This window comes from Bufo gargarizans, chromosome 3 (assembly GCF_014858855.1).
Source record: "Bufo gargarizans isolate SCDJY-AF-19 chromosome 3, ASM1485885v1, whole genome shotgun sequence".
NCBI classification, from domain to species: Eukaryota; Metazoa; Chordata; class Amphibia; order Anura; family Bufonidae; genus Bufo; species Bufo gargarizans.
Genome location: NC_058082.1, coordinates 389509826 through 389532992, shown reverse-complemented (window position 1 = coordinate 389532992; position 23167 = coordinate 389509826). Strand labels below are relative to the sequence as shown.

At 44.4% G+C, this 23167-nt stretch overlaps 1 protein-coding gene across 5 annotated transcripts in view; it reads left to right on the top strand.

Moving 5' to 3' along the window:
* The first annotated feature begins 1663 nt into the window (after window positions 1–1663).
* The window catches only part of PARL (presenilin associated rhomboid like), a 145492-nt gene continuing 123988 nt past the window's right edge, over window positions 1664–23167 (top strand). For all 5 annotated transcript variants that reach the window (XM_044288241.1, XM_044288242.1, XM_044288245.1 and 2 more), the window contains exons 1-2: window positions 1664–1742; window positions 11800–11920. In XM_044288241.1, coding sequence (XP_044144176.1) covers window positions 11859–11920 — 62 coding nt within the window. In that variant the 5' untranslated portion in view covers window positions 1664–1742; window positions 11800–11858. The remainder of the gene's footprint in view (window positions 1743–11799; window positions 11921–23167) is intronic.

Genomic DNA, 23167 nt, shown 5'->3' with positions numbered 1-23167 from the left:
TGCCACCTGTAGTGATCGGTGGTGCGGCCCTGAGGGATTAAAAAAATAATTATTATTCACTGGTTTTGGGAAGGGGTGTCCAGACCCGCCTGGACCACCCCTGTCAATGCGCCACTGACTATAAGTAATGTTAGGATGGAACTGGTCATGTTGAGAACTTTTGAGAACTTGGCTTGGAGGGGAGGGGGCCCAGGCACATTCTTGCACAGGGGCCCTCTGCTGTCTGTGTCCGCCCCTGGTCTGGTTATATACATTTTAATGTCCAAATTGCATGAAATATTGAATATATATATATATATATATATATATATATATACACATTGAGGTGTAGTATACAGGTAGGAACCAGGCAGGTAGTTTCTGAAACAGCTTAGTAAGTTTATTAATACACATTTATTTCCCAGGTCAAAAAGAGGGACATTTAAGGAGAAAAGAGGGAATTGAGTCAAAAAGAGGGACATTTGGGAGAGGCAGGGTACAGTGATATGTAAAGCAGGCACGCTACTTCCATGATCCCTTTTCTCTGTAAGCACCACTCCTAGTTTTGACCAAACCAGACTGTCTGAAAGCAGCTAATGAGTTTCAGGAAGTGCACAAATCACAACCTGCCTGCTCCTGAGGACTTAAAGGGACTCTGTCACCACTTTCTAACCCCCACTTTTAAAACTATAGTTCTGTCCATGGAGCCCCTGTGATTTCAATGGTGTTGTTATATGCGAAATCCGCAGGCTCGTTTTGATAAAAAAAGCTTTTAACTAACCTGTCAGTCATGAGGATAAGGTGCCCAGGGCGTTTCTCCTGGTCTGAACATGCCGCCAGCCGCCGCCGCCGTTGGTGCCCAGCTCCTCCTCTGCCTTGAATTAGCGCCGCCTGAATGTGAAGAAATACGCCTCCGGCTCTCCCTCAGTCCCCCCTCCTTCTTTTCTAAGATCCCGCGCGTGCGGCAGTGTTCGCGTTATCGGGAGGTTGAGCGAAGTGCGCATGCGCACTTCGCTCAATGAGGCTGAATCGTAAAGTCTGCACGGGCGCATCAGGCACAGGCCTGTGCGCACGCGCGAAATTTTGGAAAAGGAGGGGGGACTGAGGGAGAGCCGGAGGCGTATTTCTTCACATTCAGGCGGCGCAAATTCAAGGCAGAGGAGGAGCTGGGCACCAACGGCGGCGGCGGCATGTTCAGACCGGGAGAAACGCCCTGGGCACCTTATCCTCATGACTGACAGGTTAGTTAAAAGCTTTTTTTATCAAAACGAGCCTGCGGATTTCGCATATAACAACACCATTGAAATCACAGGGGCTCCATGGACAGAACTATAGTTTTAAAAGTGGGGGTTAGAAAGTGGTGACAGAGTCCCTTTTAGAACTTGCTTAGATGACGCTCAGAGCATAGATGAAACGGTGACTCCGCCTACCCACGTGACCGATCATATGGTCTTGACATCACCAAAGTCCTTTATCCACTGTAAAATGTATGGGCTGCTACGAGAATCTAGCCTCACTCCCAAATAAACCAAAGAACGCATGTACACCACTTACACAGTAACCTGTAACCTAATCGTACACAGAATACCCAGAAAAAAGTCCCGCAGCCCCTGAACAAAACACTTTCCTAAATGCTACTTTTCACCACGCCTCTCTCAGAGTCACATGACCTAAACCTCAGTGTATCCCATACATTCTAACCATTGTCCCCGCAGTCCGCCCTGCTGAGTGATCATAAGGTGAAGTGCGCAGTGAGCCCAAATGTAAGGTGACTACATGTAATGAATGTTGCTGCTTGCCTCATACCACGGCACATTGAATACAGTTCTGAGCTGTAGATAGCTCTTGATACAGCATATTGCTTAATGTTTGATTTTTGTCAGTGTAGAAACTCTAGCTATATGACTGTACGGATTTATCTGAAATGTCCTAAACTGAATAATTTTTACCCTAGAAATAAACCCCTTGAGATGTAGTTGTTATCATTAAAGGGGTTTCCTGGGAGTAACATATTTATCCCTTATCCTTAAGCTAGATCATCCTTGTCTGATAGTTGGGGTTTGATAGCCTCCACCAATCAACTATGTGAAGAGGCTGTGGTGCACTGGTGAGCTCTGTGCTCTCTTCACGTGAGCACGCGCTGTTCATCGTATAGCAGCTGTGCCTGATATTGCAGGCTCGGCCATGTGCCCAATGTACAGTCGTGGCCAAAAGTTTTGAGAATTACATAAATATTGGAAAAGTTGCTGCTTAAGTTTTTATAATTTGCATATACTCCAGAATGTTATGAAGAGTGATCAGATGAATTGCATAGTCCTTCTTTGCCATGAAAATTAACTTAATCCCCCCAAAAAACTTTCCACTGAATTTTATTGCTGTCATTAACCACTTCAACCCCGCTAGCTAAAACCCCCTTCATGACCAGGCCACTTTTTACACTTCTGCACTACACTACTTTCATCGTTTATCGCTCGGTCATGCAACTTGCCACCCCAAAAAATGATATTTTTCACTTTCAGCTGTAAAATTTTGCAAAAAAAACCACATCCATATATAAATTTTTCGCTAAATTTATAGTTCTACATGCCTTTAATTAAAAAAAAAAAATGTTTGGGCAAAAAAATAAATGGTTTGGGTAAAAGTTATAGCGTTTACAAACTATGGTACAAAAATGTGAATTTCCGCTTTTTGAAGCAGCTCTGACTTTCTGAGCACCTGTCATGTTTCCTGAGGTTCTACAATGCCCAGACAGTAGAAAAACCCCACAAATGACCCCATTTCGGAAAGTAGACACCCTAAGGTATTCGCTGATGGGCATAGTGAGTTCATAGAACTTTTTATTTTTTGTCACAAGTTAGCAGAAAATGATGATTTTTTATTTTATAAATTTTTTTCCTTACAAAGTCTCATATTCCACTAACTTGCGACAAAAAATAAAAAATTCTAGGAACTCGCCATGCCCCTCACGGAATACCTTGGGGTGTCTTCTTTCCAAAATGGGGTCACTTGTGGCGTAGTTATACTGCCCTGGCAATTTAGGGGCCCAAATGTGTGAGAAGTAGTTTGCAATCTAAATTTGTAAAAAATGACCGGTGAAATCCGAAAGGTGCACTTTGGAATGTGTGCGCCTTTGCCCACCTAGGCTGCAAAAAAGTGTCATACATCTGGTATCGCCGTACTCAGGAGAAGTTGGGGAATGTGTTTTGGGGTGTCATTTTACATATACCCATGCTGGGTGAGAGAAATATCTCGGCAAATGACAACTTTTCCCATTTTTTTAATACAAAGTTGGCATTTGACCAAGATTTTTATCTCACCCAGCATGGGTATATGTAAAATGACACCCCAAAACACATTCCCCAACTTCTCCTGAGTACGGCGATACCAGATGTGTGACACTTTTTTGCAGCCTAGATGCGCAAAGCGGCCCAAATTCCTTTTAGGACGGCATTTTTAGACATTTGGATCCCAGACTTCTTCTCACGCTTTAGGGCCCCTATAAAGCCAGGGCAGTATAAATACCCCACATGTGACCCCATTTTGTAAAGAAGACACCCCAAGGTATTCAATGAGGGGCATGGCGAGTTCATAGAAATTTTTTTTTGTTGCATAAGTTAGCGGAAATTGATATTTTTATTTTTTTTCTCACAAAGTCTCACTTTCCGCTAACTTGGGACAAAAATTTCAATCTTTCATGGACTCAATATGCCCCTCACGGAATACCTTGGGGTGTCTTCTTTCCGAAATGGGGTCACATGTGGGGTATTTATACTGCCCTGGCTTTTTAGGGGCCCTAAAGCGTGAGAAGAAGTCTGGAATATAAATGTCTAAAAAATGTTACGCATTTGGATTCCGTGAGGGGTATGGTGAGTTCATGTGAGATTTTATTTTTTGGACACAAGTTAGTGGAATATGAGACTTTGTAAGAAAAAACAAACAAAAAAAAAATATTTCCGCTAACTTGGGCCAAAAAAATGTCTGAATGGAGCCTTACAGGGGGTGATCAATGACAGGGGGGTGATCAGGGAGTGTATATGGGGTGATCACCCCCCTGTCACTGATCACCCCCCTGTCATTGATCACCCCCCTGTAAGGCTCCATTCAGACGTCCGTATCATTTTTACGGATCCACGGATACATGGATCGGATCCGCAAAACACATACGGACGTCTGAATGGAGCCTTACAGGGGGTGATCAATGTCAGGGGGTGATCAGGGAGTGTATGAGGTGATCACCCCCTTGGCATTGATCACCCCCCCTGTAAGGCTCCATTCAGACGTCCGTATGTGTTTTGCGGATCCGATCCATGTATCAGTGGATCCGTAAAAATCATACGGACATCTGAACGGAGCCTTACAGGGGGGTGATCAATGACAGGGGGGTGATTAGGGAGTCTGTATGGGGTGATCAGTGGTTCATAAAGGGTTAATAAGTGACAGGGGGGGGGTGTAGTGTAGTGTTTTGTGTTACTTTACTGCGCTACCTGTGTCCTCTGGTGGACGATCCAAACAAAAGGGACCACCAGAGGACCAGGTAGCAGGTATATTAGACGCTGTTATCAAAACAGCGTCTAATATACCTGTTAGGGGTTAAAAAAAAAAAACATCTCCAGCGTTCACAGGAAATCTCGGCTCTCGCGGGAGGACGCGTATATGAGTCCACCCAGAAGAGCAGGACTGCCGGCAGGATGCAATCCTGTGTACGGCGGTCCGGAGAAGGTTAAAGGGAGTCTGTCACCATATTTGAGCATATTAGACTGATCAAATAGCGTTATATGTGCCACCGAGAACTTAAAAACGGTACCTTTGTTATATCTAATGGAGTTTTCTTTCAGCCAAAAATGAACTTTTAAGATTCTGTAAATGCGCCCTCTCAAGTGCCCAGGGTGGCGTCTCAATCGTCCGAGCCCCAGGCAGCACCTCCTCAACGGCTCATAACCCCGCCCTCAGTGTGCCTCTGCCCGCCTGTTTTCTCTCCTCCTCTCCTTTTCCACTGCGGCTGCGCGGTCAAATTTGTAGCGAGCGCAGTGGAAAAGGAGAGAGGAGGAGAGTAAACGGGCGGGCAGAGGCACACAGAGGGCGGGGTTATGAGCCGTTGAGGAGGTGCTGCCTGGGGCTCGGACGATTGAGAGGGCGCATTTACAGAATCTTAAAAGTTCATTTTTGGCTGAAAGAAAACTCCATTAGATACAACAAAGGTACTGTTTTTAAGTTCTCGGTGGCACATATAACGCTATTTGATCAGTCTAATATGCTCAAATGTGGTGACAGACTCCCTTTAAAGGACCTGCTGGGGTAATTTCAGTAATCGTCTTGTCAGGTGAGAATGTTGACGAGCACGAGGCTGGAGATCATTATGTCAGGCTGATTGGGTTAAAATGGCAGACTTGACCTGTTAAAAGGAGAGTGATGCTTGAAATCATTGTTCTTCCATTGTTAACCATGGTGACCTGCAAAGAAACACGTGCAGCCATCATTGCATTGCATAAAAATGGCTTCACAGGCAAGGATATTGTGGCTACTAAGATTGCACCTCAATCAACAATTTATAGGCTCATCAAGAACTTCAAGGAAAGAGGTTAATTTCTTGTTAAGAAGGCTTCAGGGCATCCAAGAAAGTCCAGCAAGCGCCAGGATCCAGTGCCACCAGTGCAGAGCTTGCTCAGGAATGGCAGCAGGCAGGTGTGAGCGCATCTGCACTTACAGTGAGGCGAAGACTTTTGGAAGATGGCCTGGTGTCAAGAAGGGCAGCAAAGAAGCCACTTCTCTCCAAATAAAACATCAGGGACAGATTGATCTTCTGCAGAAAATATGGTGAATGGACTGCTGAGGACTGGGGCAAAGTCATATTCTCTGATGAAGCCTCTTTCCGATTGTTTGGGGCATCAGGAAAAAGGCTTGTCCGGAGAAGAAAAGGTGAGCGCTACCATCAGTCTTGTGTCATGCCAACAGTAAAGCACCCTGAGACCATTCATGTGTGGGGTTGCTTCTCATCCAAGGGAGTGGGGTCACTCACAATTTTGCGCAAAAACACAGCCATGAATAAAGAATGGTACCAAAACACCCTCCAACAGCAACTTCTTCCAACAATCCAACAACAGTTTGGTGAAGAACAATGCATTTTCCGGCACGATGGAGCACAGTGCCATAAGGCAAAAGTGATAACTAAGTGGCTTGGGGACCAAAACGTTGACATTTTGGGTCCATGGCCTGGAAACTCCCCAGATCTTAATCCCATTGAGAACTTGTGGTCGTCAATCCTCAAGAGGTGGATGGACAAACAAAAACCACTAATTCTGACAAACTCCAAGAAGTGATTATGAAAGAATGGGTTGCTATCAGTCAGGAATTGGCCCAGAGGTTGATTGAGAGCATGCCCAGTCGAATTGCAGAGGTCCTGAAAAAGAAGGGCCAACACTGCAAATACTGACTCTTTGCATAAATGTCATGTAATTGTCGATAAAAGCCTTTGAAACGTATGAAGTGCATGTAATTATATTTCACTACATCACAGAAACAACAATAACAAAGATCTAAAAGCAGTTTAGCAGCAAACTTTGTGAAAACGAATATTTGTGTCATTCTCAAAACTTTTGGTCACGACTGTACATGATGTCAGTGGCCTAGGAAAAGTCTGCAGCTGAATGTGGGGGGTGCAAGGAGTAGGACTCGCACCGATCAGATATTGATGATCTATTTTGAGAATAAGTCAGTAATATTTTGTCTAGTTTACTCAGATAAATGTATGATTGTTGAGTCCCCACCACTAGAACCCTCACAGTTGGGCCTCTCCCACATGATCATATTTTATGGGGCCACACATACACCCGTATTTTTGGCAGATCTGTGTGGTTATTCAGAAAATGATAGAATATGGTCTGGTCTGTATTGCGGATGAGAATAGTAATTTTTTTATATTTTCAAGGGAGTGAGAAAAATGCGGAATACACACTGTCTGTGTGTATGAAGTCTTAGTAAAACTGTATGGGGCTGTCTGCGTCAGTATGGGACGTCAATGCACACGTTCACCTCTTTGCGTGCAACTATGTGGTGAGGAGGTACAGGAGACATAATGATCAGTAGGGTCCATATGGTAGGAACACAATCACACAATTATCCCCTATTTAGATAGGTGATACATTTATTTTCTGGAGCAACCCCCTCAGACCTCTTTCACACGAGCATGACGGATTGGCTCCAGATGCATTCAGTCAAACTCGCCATTTTCAGTCAGTTTTGTCTGCGATTGCGTTCACTTTTTTCTGCGCGGGTGCAATGCATTTTGCTATGTTTTTCACGCGCGTGATAAAAAACTGAGGGTTTACAAACAACATCTCTTAGCAACCATCAGTGAAAAACGCATTGCATCTGCACTTGCTTGCGGATGCAATGCGTTTTTCACTGAAGCCCCATTCACTTCTATGGGGGCCCGGGCTGCGTGAAAAACGCAGAATATAGAACATGCTACATTTTTCACGCAACGCAGAACTGATGTGTGAAAAAAAAATGCTCATGTACACAAGGGAGTTTTCCACATGGGTGCAATGCTTGACGTGAACGCATAGCACCCGCATTGAATCATGACCCATTCATTTCAATGGGTCTCATTGAAATGAATGGGTCAGGGTTCAGTGCAGGTGCTATGCGTTCACGTCACGCATTGCACCCGTGTGAAAGGGGCCTTAGGGTCTAGACACGAACACATTTTCTGTGGCATTTTGTTTACCACAAAAAAAAGCCAGAGAAGCGGAAAAAAAAATCGGTGCCACAAACAGACAAAAAACACCCCCAATTAGAAAAAAAGGTCTTTAGGCGAAAAACGCTTGTCTCCCCCTTCATCTCATTTTTTATTTTGGACTATGAGCTGGCATTTTTTCAGCAAAAAATGCAGACGCAAAAACATTGCAAAAAAAAGCTAAAGTGATGAAAACCTCTACAAAATACCTGTGTGTGTGTGCTTTCAGCCTTAAGGCGACATGCACACGACTGTACCGGTTTTTGCGGTCCGCAAACCATGGATCCGCAAAAAAACTGAAGCAATTTGCGTAACGGGCGGCCCATTGTAGAAATGCCTATTCTTGTCTGCAAAACTGACAAGAATAGGACATGCTATATTTTTTTTTGCGGAACCACGGAACGGTGCAACGGATGCGGCCTAAGCCTCATTCACACGTCAGTGATTGTGAGCCAAAGCCAGGTGTGTAGGCTACACGGAAAGAAGGTATAAGGGAAAGATCTGCACCTGTTATGTGGTTAGAGCCACAGCTGGTTTTGGCTCAAAATCAATGATAGAAATCATTGACTGAACACTGTCTGTGTGAATGAGGCATTACAGAAGTTTTCTTATCAAGGCAATTATTGACTATATACCCTATAAGGACATACACAGTAGATATTACATGGGGTTTCTCTTACTTAAAGGGGTTACCGTTGAAGTACTGGTAATATTGATGACCTCTAACGTATTGCTTTCAGATTGCACTGTATTTTGTGTCGGCAGGTCCATGCCACTCCAGTCAGTAGTGTCTCTGTGCAGTGAAGGGCCCTTTACACTGGCGAAGAACAAGCAGATTGTCAGGAAGGAACAACGACAATCTGTTGATCGCTAGCAATGTAGACCGCAGCATTTACATACACCAAGCTCCTCCAGAGTATGGGGAGAAGCGATGGCATTAGCGTCCCCATACTGTCCAGTTGTTTCCCAGCAGCAGATTGTGTTTACACAGCAGAATCTGCCACTAGGAAGCAAGGCTGTTTAGTGCTGCACACAAGATCCAATTACCCGAGCTCTTCGCTCAATCCCCCAAGAGATGTTCTTTGTGAACATGCTTCATTCTGGTCAAGAGATGCGGATCCTAAACAGAGACTCCCCCTCTATTTTTATATATATTTTTTTTTTTCTGTTAAGGACACCCCCTTTAACAACTCGAATACACTCATTAACAAAAAATATATAACAGACCCATATAGAAATGTTGGATTGCTGCAAAAGTCTGCATGCAGTTTTATCTAAGGCAGATATGTGAATGATTACATGTGTGATCTGATTCTTTTTTTTAATCAAAAGCCCAAAGTCATGCTCTCACCCGTGCAACAAAATCGTGCAGCGTGCCACACACAAATCGTGCACTAGGTCGCGGTCTATCGCAGGCCCTCTTCATAAGAGAAGGGCCCCCACACAAACCATTCCCTATCCCTCCGGGGCCGAAGCTCCTGCAAGGGACTAGGACAAACGGCAACCCTCAGCTGAATCCAAGGGTATACCCATCTATGCTCCCACCCAAGGTGTCAGCCAGGACCTTCAACAAGGTCTGGACTCTCCCCAGAGGCCACGGGATTTGGCAGGGGGGTGAGGAACCAATATGGCCACCCCCCCCCCACCCCCACCCCCCACCTAGACCTCAGGGGTTACCCGTAACTCTGAAAATCCTAGTGACAAACAACTTGTAAAGTGCACACAGTGAACACAAAAAATAAATATAGTGAATGTGTGCCATGACGGCACAGACATTCGACCGGAATTATAAAAATTCCTCATCTTGTCAAGGCTGAAGCAGAGCAAAGAGAGGTGTGTGCTAAAATTGTGAGAAAGAAAGTGCTGTGCCAATGTGCCATCTCTCGGTAGGATTCCACCCTCGGTGAATTCCAGCACCCCAGGGTCACCACTCCTGGGGCACTTGCACTTTGGGCTTTCAACACAACTCGACCTAATGACATTGATCCAGCAACCCGGGCCACCTCGCACAGGACATTTCTGCCCTAATGCTGTACACAATTTGTGGGCCACTGTGTGGTTCTCTGCTCTTCTCTGATCCCATGGCTCAGCCTACCGCGGCCTTCCTCCATGGGCAGAGTTCAGTCCAGGAGTGAGCTCGACCGGACTGATGAGAACAGATACTATACCTGATCTTGGCCAAAAGGCAGAGAAGTGTGATCTGATTATATACTGAGTTTTGCCACTAGAGGACATAAGTCCTTCCCACCGCATATAAAGAGGCTCTCAGGGGCTACTTGGGTTGTCTACCTCTTGGTGAGAGATAGTTAACTGCTAGAAATAACTCTACAATGCAGTCAAAGACATTTTGCACATTTGATTTTGAGAGTACACATCATTGGACTGAGAGTAGCCTGATGTTCGATTTGACAAATCTCCTGACATTTAGGCCATTCTGACCTAGTGGCTACAAGGTGTTGGGAGCAGTGGTTACATGAGGACATCCACACACTGTGAAGAGGATCAGAACTGTCCAGACAGACCACCAGGAGAGAAGATCAATTGATCCACTGACGAGCACAAAAATCTGACACAGTTTCATTGTCTACCTTCCAGACACAGGTGCCACTTCAATTACGCATCCGTCGACTGCTACGGACTGGAAATATATCTTCAGTCCATGTTCTGTTTAGGATGCGATGATAGTCGAGTATAGAGGCCTGGTGGTGAGCTCTTCAATCCTGGAACAATACAACTGCTGGTGTGATGATCTGGGGAGCCATCGCATATTACAGTTGGTCATGCCTATTAGGCTCCTTTCACACTAGCGTTCGTCGGTCCGCTCGTGAGCTCCGTTTGAAGGGGCTCACGAGCGGACCCGAACGCTTCCGTCCAGCCCTGATGCAGTCTGAATGGATGCGGATCCGCTCAGACTGCATCAGTCTGGCGGCGTTCAGCCTCCGCTCCGCTCGCCTCCGCACGGACAGGCGGACAGCTGAACGCTGCTTGCAGCGTTCGGGTGTCCGCCTGGCCGTGCGGAGGCGTGCGGATCCGTCCAGACTTACAATGTAAGTCAATGGGGACAGATCCGTTTGAAGATGCCACAATATGGCTCAATCTTCAAGCGGATCCGTCCCCCATTGACTTTACATTGAAATTCTGGACGGATCCGTCCGAGGCTATTTTCACACTTAGCTTTTATATGCAAATATAATGCAGACGGATCCGTTCTGAACGGAGCCTCCGTCTGCATTATTATGATCGGATCCGTTCAGAACGGATCCGATCGAACGCTAGTGTGAAAGTAGCCTAAGTGGTATGTGCAGAACAACCTGCACAGCCACATGTGTTGCCTCTCATGGCAGGGCTTCCAACTGCTACTTTTTTGCAGGATAATGTTTGCCTACAGACAGCAAGCATCTCCCAGGAATGTCTCCAACAGACTGCAACACTTCCTTGCCCCTGCCTGGTTACCGGATCTATTGCCAGCATTTATGGTCAGAGACATCGGTGCGGAATACAGAGGGATCAGGAAAAAAATGTAGTCAGGGCGGGCGGAGTACAAGCAATCCAATATATATTCCAAGGTCAGGGCTGACAGCGTAGCGTCAATACGGAGGTCAGGCAGTGAAGGGTCCAGAAAACTGTCAGAAGTTGGTACATGGGCAGACAGAAAAAACGTCACTAACAAGCTAAGTAACCTATTGCCCAGGCACCCCTACAGAGGAAGGTGCCTTAAGTACTCAGAGGTGGGGTGAATTAGGATGTCTGCCCTTTGAGAGCTGGGCAATGCACCTGTGTCCTGTGGACAGAAGGGAGAAACCTAGTTAGCAGTCTGCAGCCTGCAAAGTAACAAAAGGCCCTAGCGGCCAGGTCCACCGCAAGGCAGCAGCAGAAGAGTAGCGGGTCCGGGCCTGTCCAATATAACATCCAATGTTTCTAGTACAACTGGATGATATTTGTAATGGTTCTCTGGATTTTTTGTGACCTGGGGGCTGGTGTCAACTGATAAGTGGTAAATTTGCTGTTATGGCAAAGCTTGGAACTGTGTAAATTTAAATAGCTTGTGTATTACTTTTATAAAAGTGACGTGTGCTCTATTTCAGTTACATGTGGTATGAGTGGCCTAAACAGAATCTAATTATTCTGATCATTCAAGACCAAAATGAACTCTGCTTGCTGGATAGTCAGCTCTTGTACAAGGACCAGACTGTGTCACGGACAAAGGTATGTGTTTGCAGTGTGCCCGGGAGAATGATGTGGAGGATGGGAGTATTTGTAATCACAATTTGGTCACTCACTGGGCCATGCAGTGATGAGAAGGGGGTCTCATACAGAGGACCCTTTCTGTCCTTTTGATATGATGGGGAACCTAAATCTTGTTTGCTTTCTCCTCAAGCAGAGATGTCTAGCTTGAATGTAAGTGCGTTACCTTTCTCTGACAAACGTTCTACATTGCTCCTTTGTGGCCACTATACAATACGTAAGATCCACTATCTCTTTAGCTCAAGGGGGCAGGCACACAAATTGTCCCTTTTTCTTTTGTTATACTCAGGGGAACAAAGTGTCCCTTTTCAGCACTGCTCTGTTGCTATTTTCTTGATTACAGCTTAGGCTACTTTCACACTAGCGCTTGATTGGATCCGTTCTGAACGGATCAGATCATATTAATGCAGACGGAGGCTCCGTTCAGTACGGATCCGTCTGCATTAATAACTTAGAAAAATTTCTAAGTGCGCAAGATGCCTGAGCGGATCCGTTCAGACCTTCAATGTAAAGTCAATGGGGGACGGATCCGCTTGAAGATTGAGCCATATGGTGTCATCTTCAAGCGGATCCGTTCCCATTGACTTACATTGTAAGTCTGAACGGATCCGCTCGCCTCCGCATGGCCAGGCGGAGGCGAGCGGAGCGGAGGCTGAACGCCGCCAGACTGATGCAGTCTGAGCGGATCCGCTCCATTCAGACTGCATCAGGGCTAGACGGAGACGTTCGGGTCCGCTCGTGAGCTCCTTCAAACCAGCCCTGCCTAGCTACTCTAACTATTGAATCTCCCACTCCATACATTGCAAACTGTGACATTAACATGTTAACCACTTGCAGTGGGGACACTGCATATTTATTTACTGTTACCGTAATTTATAGAGTGACAAAATATTTTGTAGCGCTGTACGGAGATTGTAATCACTCGCCCTGCTCTTTCTACGTATGGTGGATCCCAATCTGGTTTCCCACTAAGCCTCTTAGTATGTTTTTGGAGTATGAGAGTTTCTCAGAGTACCTAGCAGAAACCTGCACAAACACAGTGAGAGCATACTTAATCTACACAGATGCTGCCCTTGGTCAGAATTAAACCCCACCCGTATATTTAAATACCCTGGCCAATGAAATTTGACTTATTGTCACCCCCAGCACTTGGGGCACACAACCTAATAGCCTTTCCACAGAGTCCACAGAAAATCTCTACTCCTGCTCTACTAAACGAGATAAACAAGGCGGCAAATCATAATGAGGTGGTTATTATGGGGGACTTTAACTACCCACATATAGACTGGGAAACTTAAAATATCTCATAAAGGAAACAGGTTCTTGGCAATAACCAAGACAATTGCCTCTCCCAACTGGTTCAGGACCCGACTAGAGGGACAGCCATACTGGATTTAGTATTAACCAATAGGCCTGACAGAACAACAGAGGTGCAGGTTCGGGGACACCTGGGAAATAGTGACCATAAAGTAATAACCTTCCAATTAGCGTTTCTACAGGGAGGAACAAAAATACCAAACTTCAAAGAAGCTAAATTTAGCCAAGAGAGGCCATATGTCTAACTAACTGGGACAAAGTCCTCAAAAATAAAAATACAGCCACAAAATGGGATATCTTTAACCACCTCCCGTCCGCATGTTGAATATAAATGTCTGGGAGGTGGTTCTCTATTTCTAAATGGACCTTCCAGAATGTCCGTTCAGAAACTGCAGCTGCACGCTAATCGTGCAGGTGCTGATCGGGTTGTCCGCTTAGAGAAGGCAGGGAAAGTGCCCAGGTGACCCTGCCTTCTGGATTCACCGAGCGCTGTGCATGCGATCGCCGGGACCGGAGAGTGCAGGAGCTGTTTAAGACCTCGATCAGCCCTGCTCTGAGGCTGTACTGATGAGGTTGCGGGGGGGGGGGGGGGGGGGGTATTTCTCCTGTAAATGGGGCTACTATGTCAGCCCCAGTTAAAGGAGAAATCGACAGTGGAGAAAAAAAAAAAAGTAAATGTCCCACAATAAAAATAAAAAAACTGTCAAAAAAAGCTATTTTTGTCACCTTACATCACAAAAAGTGCAACACCAAGTGATCAAAAAGGCGTATGTCCCACAAAATGGTACCAATATAAGTCACCTCATCCCGCAAAAAATGAGCCCCTATATAAGAAAATCTCTCAAAAAATAAAAGAAATATAGCTCTCAGAACATGGACACATTAAAACATATTTTTTTGTTTCAAAAATGCTATTATTGTGTAAAACCTAAATAAATAAGAAAAAGTATATATATTGGGTATCACCATATCTTTAACAATCTGCTCTATAAAAATGTCACTTGACCGAACCGCTATAAAAACTATGCTAAAACACCTTGCCCATACAGCAGTTTATGACCACATGTGGGGTGTTTCTGTAAACCGCAGAATCAGGGTAATAAATATTGAGTTTTGTTTGGCTGTTAACCATCGATGTGTTAAAGAAAAGATTGGATTAAAATGGAAAATCTGCCAAAAAAGTGAAATTTTGAAATTTGATCTCCATTTTCCTTTAATTCTTGTGGAATGCCTAAAGGGTTAACAAAGTTTGTAAAATCGGTTTTAAGTAACTTGAGGGGTGTAGTTTCTACAATGGGGTCATTTATGGGGGTATCCACTATGTAGGGCCCACAAGGTGACTTCAGACCTGAATTGGTCCTTAAAAAGTGGGTTTTGGCAATTTTCTTATAAATTTTAAAAATTGCTTCTAAGCCTTCTAACGTTTACATTTTCAAAATCATGCCAACATAAAGTAGACATATGAGGAATGTTAAGTAATAAATATTTTATGATATATCACTTTCTGTTTTAAAAGCAGAGAAATAGAAATTTCGAAAATTGCGAATTTTTCAAAATTTTTGGTAAATTTGGTATTTTTTCATAAATAAAGGTGAAATATTTTGACTCAAATTTATGACTATCATGAAGTACAATGTGTCACAAGAAAACAATTTCTGAATGACTTGGATATGTAAAGGCATTCCAAAGTTATTACCACATAAAGTGGGATATGTCAGTTTTGTAAAATTAGGCCTGGTCAGGAAGGGGGCAAATGGCCCAGATGGGAAGTGGTTAAAAGCATCCTTTGAGGCAGAAGGGCATAAAAATCGTAAATCGTCTGGTTTCTTAGAAAAATGGAATACATATATTTCCAAGCATTTGTCTGCAGAGGAAGTACAGGTGCTTATGAATAATTTCAAATTTACAGAGTGGTACTTGACTAGGGACTTAAAAGGAACATTAGGGAATTTAAAGGTTAGATAGGGACCTGAATTGTTGAAATGATGTCATTATGTAAATCAGAATATGCAAGTTCAGCTGTAACCGGATGGAATAAGGGGATTAAGGGGGGGGGGGGGGTTGAGGGACTTAATGCAATCTACATTTGATTATGATAAATGGATATCTTGTATTCATGACAATTGTACTTGTCGAATCTATCTGTATGTTTCTTGATGTGCTTTTCAAAAATTGAATAAAAAATTGTTTGGAAAAAAGCATCCTAAAATCTCATTGTGAGAGGTACATACCGTATGAGAATAAAAGGTTTAGGAACAAAAAGAAACCAATGTGAATAAATAAGAACTGTAAATAAATAAATTAGAAAAAGAAAGCATATAAATCACTAAAACAGGAGAGTAGCACGGAAGCACTGAATAACTATAAGGAAAAAAATAGAACATGGAAAAAAAAACAACAAATAAAAGCGTCCAAATTAGAGACCGAGAGATTAAATGCCAAAGAGAGTAAAACTAACCCTAAAATGTTCTTCAGTTATATAAATGTTAAAAAGAATAAATCTGAAGGTGTCTGCCTTTTAACCACTTAAGGACCACAGGTTTATACCCCCCTAGTGACCAAGCCCTTTTTTACAAATCGGCACTCCACAACTTTTGCGGTTTATTGCTCGGTCATGCAACTTACCACCCAAATGAATTTTACCTCCTTTTCTTCTCACTAATAGAGCTTTAATTTGGTGGTATTTCATTGCTGCTGACATTTTTACTTTTTTTGTTATTAATCGAAATTTAACCCCTTAAGGACACAGCCTTTTTACACCTTAGGACCAGGCCATTTTTTGCAAATCTGACCAGTGTCACTTTAAGTGCTGATAACTTTAAAACGCTTTGACTTATCCAGGCCGTTCTGAGATTGTTTTTTCGTCACATATTGTACTTCATGACACTGGTGAAATGAAGTCAAAAAAATATTTTTTTTTGCACCAAAAAATACCTAATTTAACAAATTTTTGGAAAAATTAGCAAATTTCAAAGTTTCAGTTTCTCTACTTCTGTAATACATAGTAATACCCCCAAAAATTGTGATGACTTTACATTCCCCATATGTCTACTTTATGTTTGAATTGTTTTGGGAATGATATTTTATTTTTTGGGGATGTTATAAGGCTTAGAAGTTTAGAAGCAAATCTTGAAATTTTTCAGCAATTTACAAAAACGACATTTTTAGGGACCAGTTCAGGTCTGAAGTCACTTTGCGAGGCTTACATAATAGAAACCACCCAAAAATGACCCCATCTAAGAAACTACACCCCTCAAGGTATTCAAAACTGATTTTACATATGTTGTTAACCCTTTAGGTGTTGCACAAGAGTTATTGGCAAATGGGGATGAAATTTGAGAATTTCTTTTTTTTGTCTAATTTTCCATTTTAACCCATTTTTTCTACTAACAAATCAAGGGTTAACAGCCAAACAAGACTGTATCTTTATTGCCCTGACTCTGCCGTTTACAGAAACACCCAATATGTGGCCGTAAACTACTGTACGGCCACACAGCGGGGCGTAGAGGGAAAGGTGCGCCGTTTGGTTTTTGGAGGGCTGATTTTTATGGACTGGTTTATTTACACCATGTCCCATTTGAAGACCCCTGATGCACCCCTAGAGTAGAAACTCCCTAAAAGTGACCCCATCTAAGAAACTACACCCCTCAAGGTATTCAAAACTGATTTTACATTCGTCGTTAACCCTTTAGGTGTTGCGCAAGAGTTATTGGCAAATGGGGATGAAATTTGCAAATTTCATTTTTTTGTCTAATTTTCCATTTTAACCCATTTTTTCCACTAACAAATCAAGGGTTAACAGCCAAACAAGACTGTATCTTTATTGCCCTGACTCTGCCGTTTACAGAAACACCCAATATGTGGCCGTAAACTACTGTACGGCCACACAGCGGGGCGTAGAGGGAAAGGTGCGCCGTTTGGTTTTTGGAGGGCTGATTTTTATGGACTGGTTTATTTACACCATGTCCCATTTGAAGACCCCTGATGCACCCCTAGAGTAGAAACTCCCTAAAAGTGACCCCATTTTGGAAACTACGGGATAAGGTGGCATTTTTTTGGGGACTATTTTTAGGGTAAATATGATTTTTGGTTGCTCTATATTACATTTTTGTGACGCAAGGTTACCAAAAATTGAAATTCTGAAATTTCATCTCCATTTGCCATTAACTGTTGAGGAACACCTAAAGGGTTAACGACGAATGTAAAATCAGTTTTGAATACCTTGAGGGGTGTAGTTTCTTAGATGGGGTCAGTTTTGGGGAGTTTTTACTCTAGGGTACATCAGGGGGGCTTCAAAAGGGACATGGTGTCAATAAAAAAGGCCATCAAAATCGGCCTTCCAGAAACCATGTCGGTCCTTTCCTTTTTGCGGCCTCCCTTTTACTGATACAGCAGTTTACGACCACAAATGTGGTGTTTCTGTGAACTGCAGTATCAGGGTAATAAATATTAAGTTTTGTTTGGTTGTTAACCCTTGTTTTATTACCGGAAAAAACTGATTGAAATGGAAAAGTGCCAAAAATAGCGGTTTTGGCACTGTTTTTTTTTTTTTTTTTTTTTTTTTACTGTGTTAATCTGGGGGGTTAGGTAATGGGATATTTTTATAGAGGAGATTTTTACGGACGCGGCAATACCTAATAAGTCTACTTTTTTTTTTACAATTATTTAGGTTTTTGACTATATTATCTTTTTTGATACAAATCTTTTTTTGGGTATCTCTAAAGTCTAAGGGTCATTTTTTTTTTTTTATCCAATTATCTCATGTGGGGACTCATTTTTTGCGGGATGAGCGGACGGTTTTATTGGCACTATTTTGGGGGCTATATGACTTTTTTATCGCTTGCTATTAAACTTTTTGTTATGTAAGGTGACAAAAAAATTATTTTTTTGCACCTATTTTTTTTTTTTTTTTACAGTGTTAATCTGGGGGGTTGGGTCATGGGGTAGTTTTATAGAGGAGATTATTACCGACGCGGCGATACCTAATATGTCTACTTTTAATAAATTATTTTAGTTTTTTTTGGGTGTCTCAAGTCTGAGAACCAGTTTTTTTTATCCGATGTCAGTGCTAAATTGGGATATAAATTTAGTACTCCATGGAAGTGTGATACTCCCTGAAGCAACCGTCAATGCAGAGGCCCGGATGATCGGGGCAAGTGTCGCACTGAGTAGTTGTGTCCTTCCGTATCCCCCTCTTGCGACACACTCTGCACTTTTTTTGGGTTCGTCCCTTCTTTCCAGTATGGGGGACCACACCTGGAAAGTGTTGGCCAGGGACGATCCGGGCACCTACAGTTCCCGAGGTACTCCGGCCTGCTCTTTCCCGGTCCGAAAAGATCAGGGCCTTGAGGACTGCCTCATAGAACTGGAGGAATGTCCCTGTGCTGCCAGCGCTTCGGGATAGTACAAAAGAGTTGTACATGGCAACCTGCACCAAGTAGACCGCAACTTTTTTGTACCATGCCCGGGTTTTGCGCATGGCGTTATATGGCTTGAGGACTTGATCAGAGAGATCAACTCCTCCCATATACCGATTGTAAGCGACGATACAATCGGGCTTGAGGACCGTTGCCGCGGTACCTCGCACAGGGACAGGGGTGATGCCGTTACCATGAATTGTGGACAGCATAAGGACATCCCTCTTGTCCTTATACCTGACCAGCAACAGGTTTCCAGTGGTAAGGGCACGGGTCTCACCCCTGGGGATAGGTACCTGGAGGGGGTGGGCCGGGAGGCCGCGTTGATTTTTCCGCACGGTCCCACAAGCGGACGTGGATCTGGCGGCAAGGGACTGGAACAAGGGGATACTGGTATAAAAGTTATCCACGTAAAGGTGGTAACCCTTATCCAGCAGTGGGTACATAAGGTCCCACACAAGTTTCCCGGTAACACCCAGAGTGGGGGGACATTCTGGGGGTTGAATCCGGGAATCTCGCCCCTCGTACACACGAAATTTGTAAGTGTACCCTGAGGTACTCTCACAAATTTTGTATAGCTTCACGCCATACCTCGCCCGCTTGGAGGGCACATACTGGCGGAAAATGAGTCTCCCCTTGAACGCAATGAGAGACTCATCAACCGCGACCTCTCTTCCAGGTACATAGGCCTCCATGAATTTGGCCCCAAAGTGATCGATGACCGGCCGTATCTTGTACAGACGGTCATGGGCAGGATCACCTCGGGGGGGGACATGCTGCATTATCGGAATAATGCAGACATTTCCGGATGGCCTCAAACCGGGAGCGTGTCATGGCTGTACTGTAAAGTGGGGCCTGGTATAGGACGTCCCCACTCCAGTACAGCCTGACACTGGGTTTTTTGACCAGGCCCATATGCAGCACGAGGCCCCAAAATGTCCTCATTTCGGCTGCACTGACCGGCGTCCAGCCACCGGGCCTGGCCAAAAAGGAGCCCGGGTGTTGAGCGACGAACTGTTGGGCGTACAGATTCGTCTGCTCCACCATCAGATTTACCAGTGGGTCACTGAAAAAATGACAAAAAAAGTCATATTCAGTGTAGCCCACTGTGGAAATCTGGATTCCTGATTGGCCTACAAAATCAGGAATCACAGGCTCGTATCGCTCTGGGCTACACCAGACAAGTTCACCGGCAGGGGGCTCCGGTGGATTTAACTGGTGGGCCGGGAAACCAGTACGAGCCCCAGAGCTGCTCGTACTAGTGTGGGCCACAGGGTCCCTAACATGGCGGTCCCCTTGCTCCGCCTGGCGGATGACAACAGGAATGTGGGGTCATCCTCATCCTCACTGGGACTCTCGGAGTCAGAGGCAATCTGGGCGTATGCCTCCTCGGCCGAGAACGTCCGGCGGGCCATAGGGGAGTGTGTGTCTGCGTGTATATGTGCGTGTGTGTAACTCTTTATTTTGTGTGCGTGTGTGTGGGGGCACGGGTGTTCACGAACTCACCCTAAAACTAACAGAAAAAAAATAAAATAAACTAACTAAAAAAAAGGGCAAAAAATGTGGGGAAAAAAATTCAAAACCGCTGATCAACCGTCCGAAGTTGATCAGCAGTGGGGTGTGCGATGCGCTAACAGTGGCCGGACACTAAGTGCCGGCCACAGTCAGCGTACACGAAAAAAAAAAAAATGCACCCCAAAAAAGGTGGGGGGGGGGCAGGGGGGGTGGGAGGGCAAGTGGCAGCACCCCTGGGGGGTCTAGGGTCACACAGCTGTGCTGTGGACCCCAGACACCCTAACTTAGGGTGATGCAATCAAAGTTCAAAAACTAACTTTCCCTTTTTTTTCCCTGCCTAAACCAAACTTTCCCTAGCTGTCCCTATGTACCTGATGGGGTCCTGGGGGGCACAGATCGGGGTGCAGGCAGCGGTGGCAGACACGTGCAGGCAGCTCCTCTCTCCTCCGGCTCCGGAACACAAAAGGAGGAGGAGAGGAGCGCCTGCCTCTTTTGAATCTGCCGCCGGACCGCCCACAGACCAATCAGAAAGCGATCCTGAGTGGTGATGTCACCATCACCACTCAGGATCGCTGGATGGTGATTGGTGGGGTGAAATCACACCACCATCACCATCCTGTTCCGGGTTATCGGGACTTCAGAGACCCGAATAACCCGGAAACGCAGAAAACCGCAGGTCTGAATTGACCTGCGGTTTTCTGCGATCGCATACATGGGGGGGTCACCGGACCCCCCGGCGCATTTGCTCCAAGTGCCTGCTCAATGATTTGAGCAGGCACGGGGTTCCGATCACCGCCCGCCGTGCGGCGGTGATCGAAAATGCACAGGGCGTACATGTACGCCCTGTGTCCTTAAGTACCAGGGCACAAGGGCGTACCTGTACGCCCTATGTCCTTAAGAGGTTAAGGAAATTGTTGCAAAAAAATGACATTTTTCACTTTCAGTTTTATTTTTATTTTTAAACTACATATTTATATAAATTTGTCTCTGAATTTATTGTTCTACATGTTTTTGATAAAAAAAATGTTTGGGGAAAAAAATATGGTTTGGGTAAAAGTTATAGCGTTTACAAACTATGGTACAAAAATGTGAATTTCTGCTTTTTGAAGCAGCTCAGACTTTCTAAACACCTGTCATGTTTCCTGAGGTTCTACAATGCCCAGACAGTAGAAAACCCCCACAAATGACCCCATTTCGGAAAGTAGCCCCCCTAAGGTATGATGGGCATAGTGAGTTCATAGAACTTTTTATTTTTTGTCACAAGTTAGCGGAAAATGATGAATGTTTTTTTTTTTTTTTTTTTCCTTACAAAGTCTCATATTCCACTAACTTGTGACAAAAAAATAAAATTTTCCATGAACTCGCTATGCCCATCATGAAATACCTTGGGGTGTTTTCTTTCCAAAATGGGGTCACTTGTGGGGTAGTTATACTGCCCTGGCATTTTAGGGGCCCAAATGTGTGAGAAGTACCTTGCAATCAAAATGTGTAAAAAATGGCCTGCAAAATCTGAAAGGTGCACTTTGGAATATGTGCCCCTTTGCCCACCTTGGCTGCAAAAAAGTGTCACACATCTGGTATCGCCGTACTCAGGAGAAGTTGGGGAATGTATTTTGGCGTGCCATTTTACATATAACCATGCTGGGTGAGAGAAATATCTTGGCAAAAGACAACTTTTCCTATTTTTTTTATACAAAGTTGGCATTTGACCAAGATATTTTTCTCACCCAGCATGGGTATATGTAAAATGACACCCCAAAACACATTCCCCAACTTCTCCTGAGTCCGGCGATACCAGATGTGTCACACTTTTTTGCAGCCAAGGTGGGCAAAGGGGCCCAAATTCCTTTTAGGAGGGCATTTTTAGACATTTATATTCCAGACTTCTTCTCACGCTTTAGGGCCCCTAAAAAGCCAGGGCAGTATAAATACCCCACATGTGACCCCACTTTGGAAAGAAGACACCCCAAGGTATTCAATGAGGGGCCTGGCGAGTTCCTAGAAATTTTTTTTTTTTTTTTAATAAGTTAGCGGAAATAGATTTTTTTTTTTGTTTTTTTTCTCACAAAGTCTCACTTTCCGCTAACTTAGGACAAAAATTTCAATCTTTCATGGACTCAATATGCCCCTCAGCGCATACCTTGGGGTGTCTTCTTTCCGAAATGGGGTCACATGTGGGGTATTTATACTGCCCTGGCTTTTTAGGGGCCCTAAAGCGTGAGAAGAAGTCTGGAATATAAATGTCTAAAAATGTTACGCATTTGGATTCCGTGAGGGGTATGGCGAGTTCATGTGAGATTTTATTTTTTGACACAAGTTAGTGGAATATGAGACTTAGTAAGAAAAAACAAAAACAAACAAAAAATTTCCGCTAACTTGTGCCAAAAAAAAATGTCTGAATGGAGCCTTACCAGGGGGGTGATCACCCATATAGACTCCCTGATCACCCCCCTGTCACTGATCACCCCCCCTGTAAGGCTCCATTCAGACATCCGCATGATTTTTACGGATCCATGGATACATGGATCGGATCCACAAAACGCATGCGGACGTCTGAATGGAGCCTGACAGGGGGGTTATCAATGACATGGGGTGATCACCCTGTCACTGATCACCCCCCCTGTAAGGCTCCATTCAGACATCCGCATGATTTTTACAGATCCATGGATACATGGATCGGATTCACAAAACACATGCGGACGTCTGAATGGAGCCTTACAGGGGGGTTATCAATGATCACCCCCCTGTCACTGATCACCCCCCCTGTAAGGCTCCATTCAGACGTCCGTATGCGTTTTGCGGATCCGATCCATGTATCCGTGGATCCGTAAAAATCATACGGACGTCTGAATGGAGCCTTACAGGGGGGTGATCAGTGACAGGGTGATCACCCCATGTCATTGATAACCCCCCTGTCAGGCTCCATTCAGACGTCCGTATGCGTTTTGCGGATCCGATC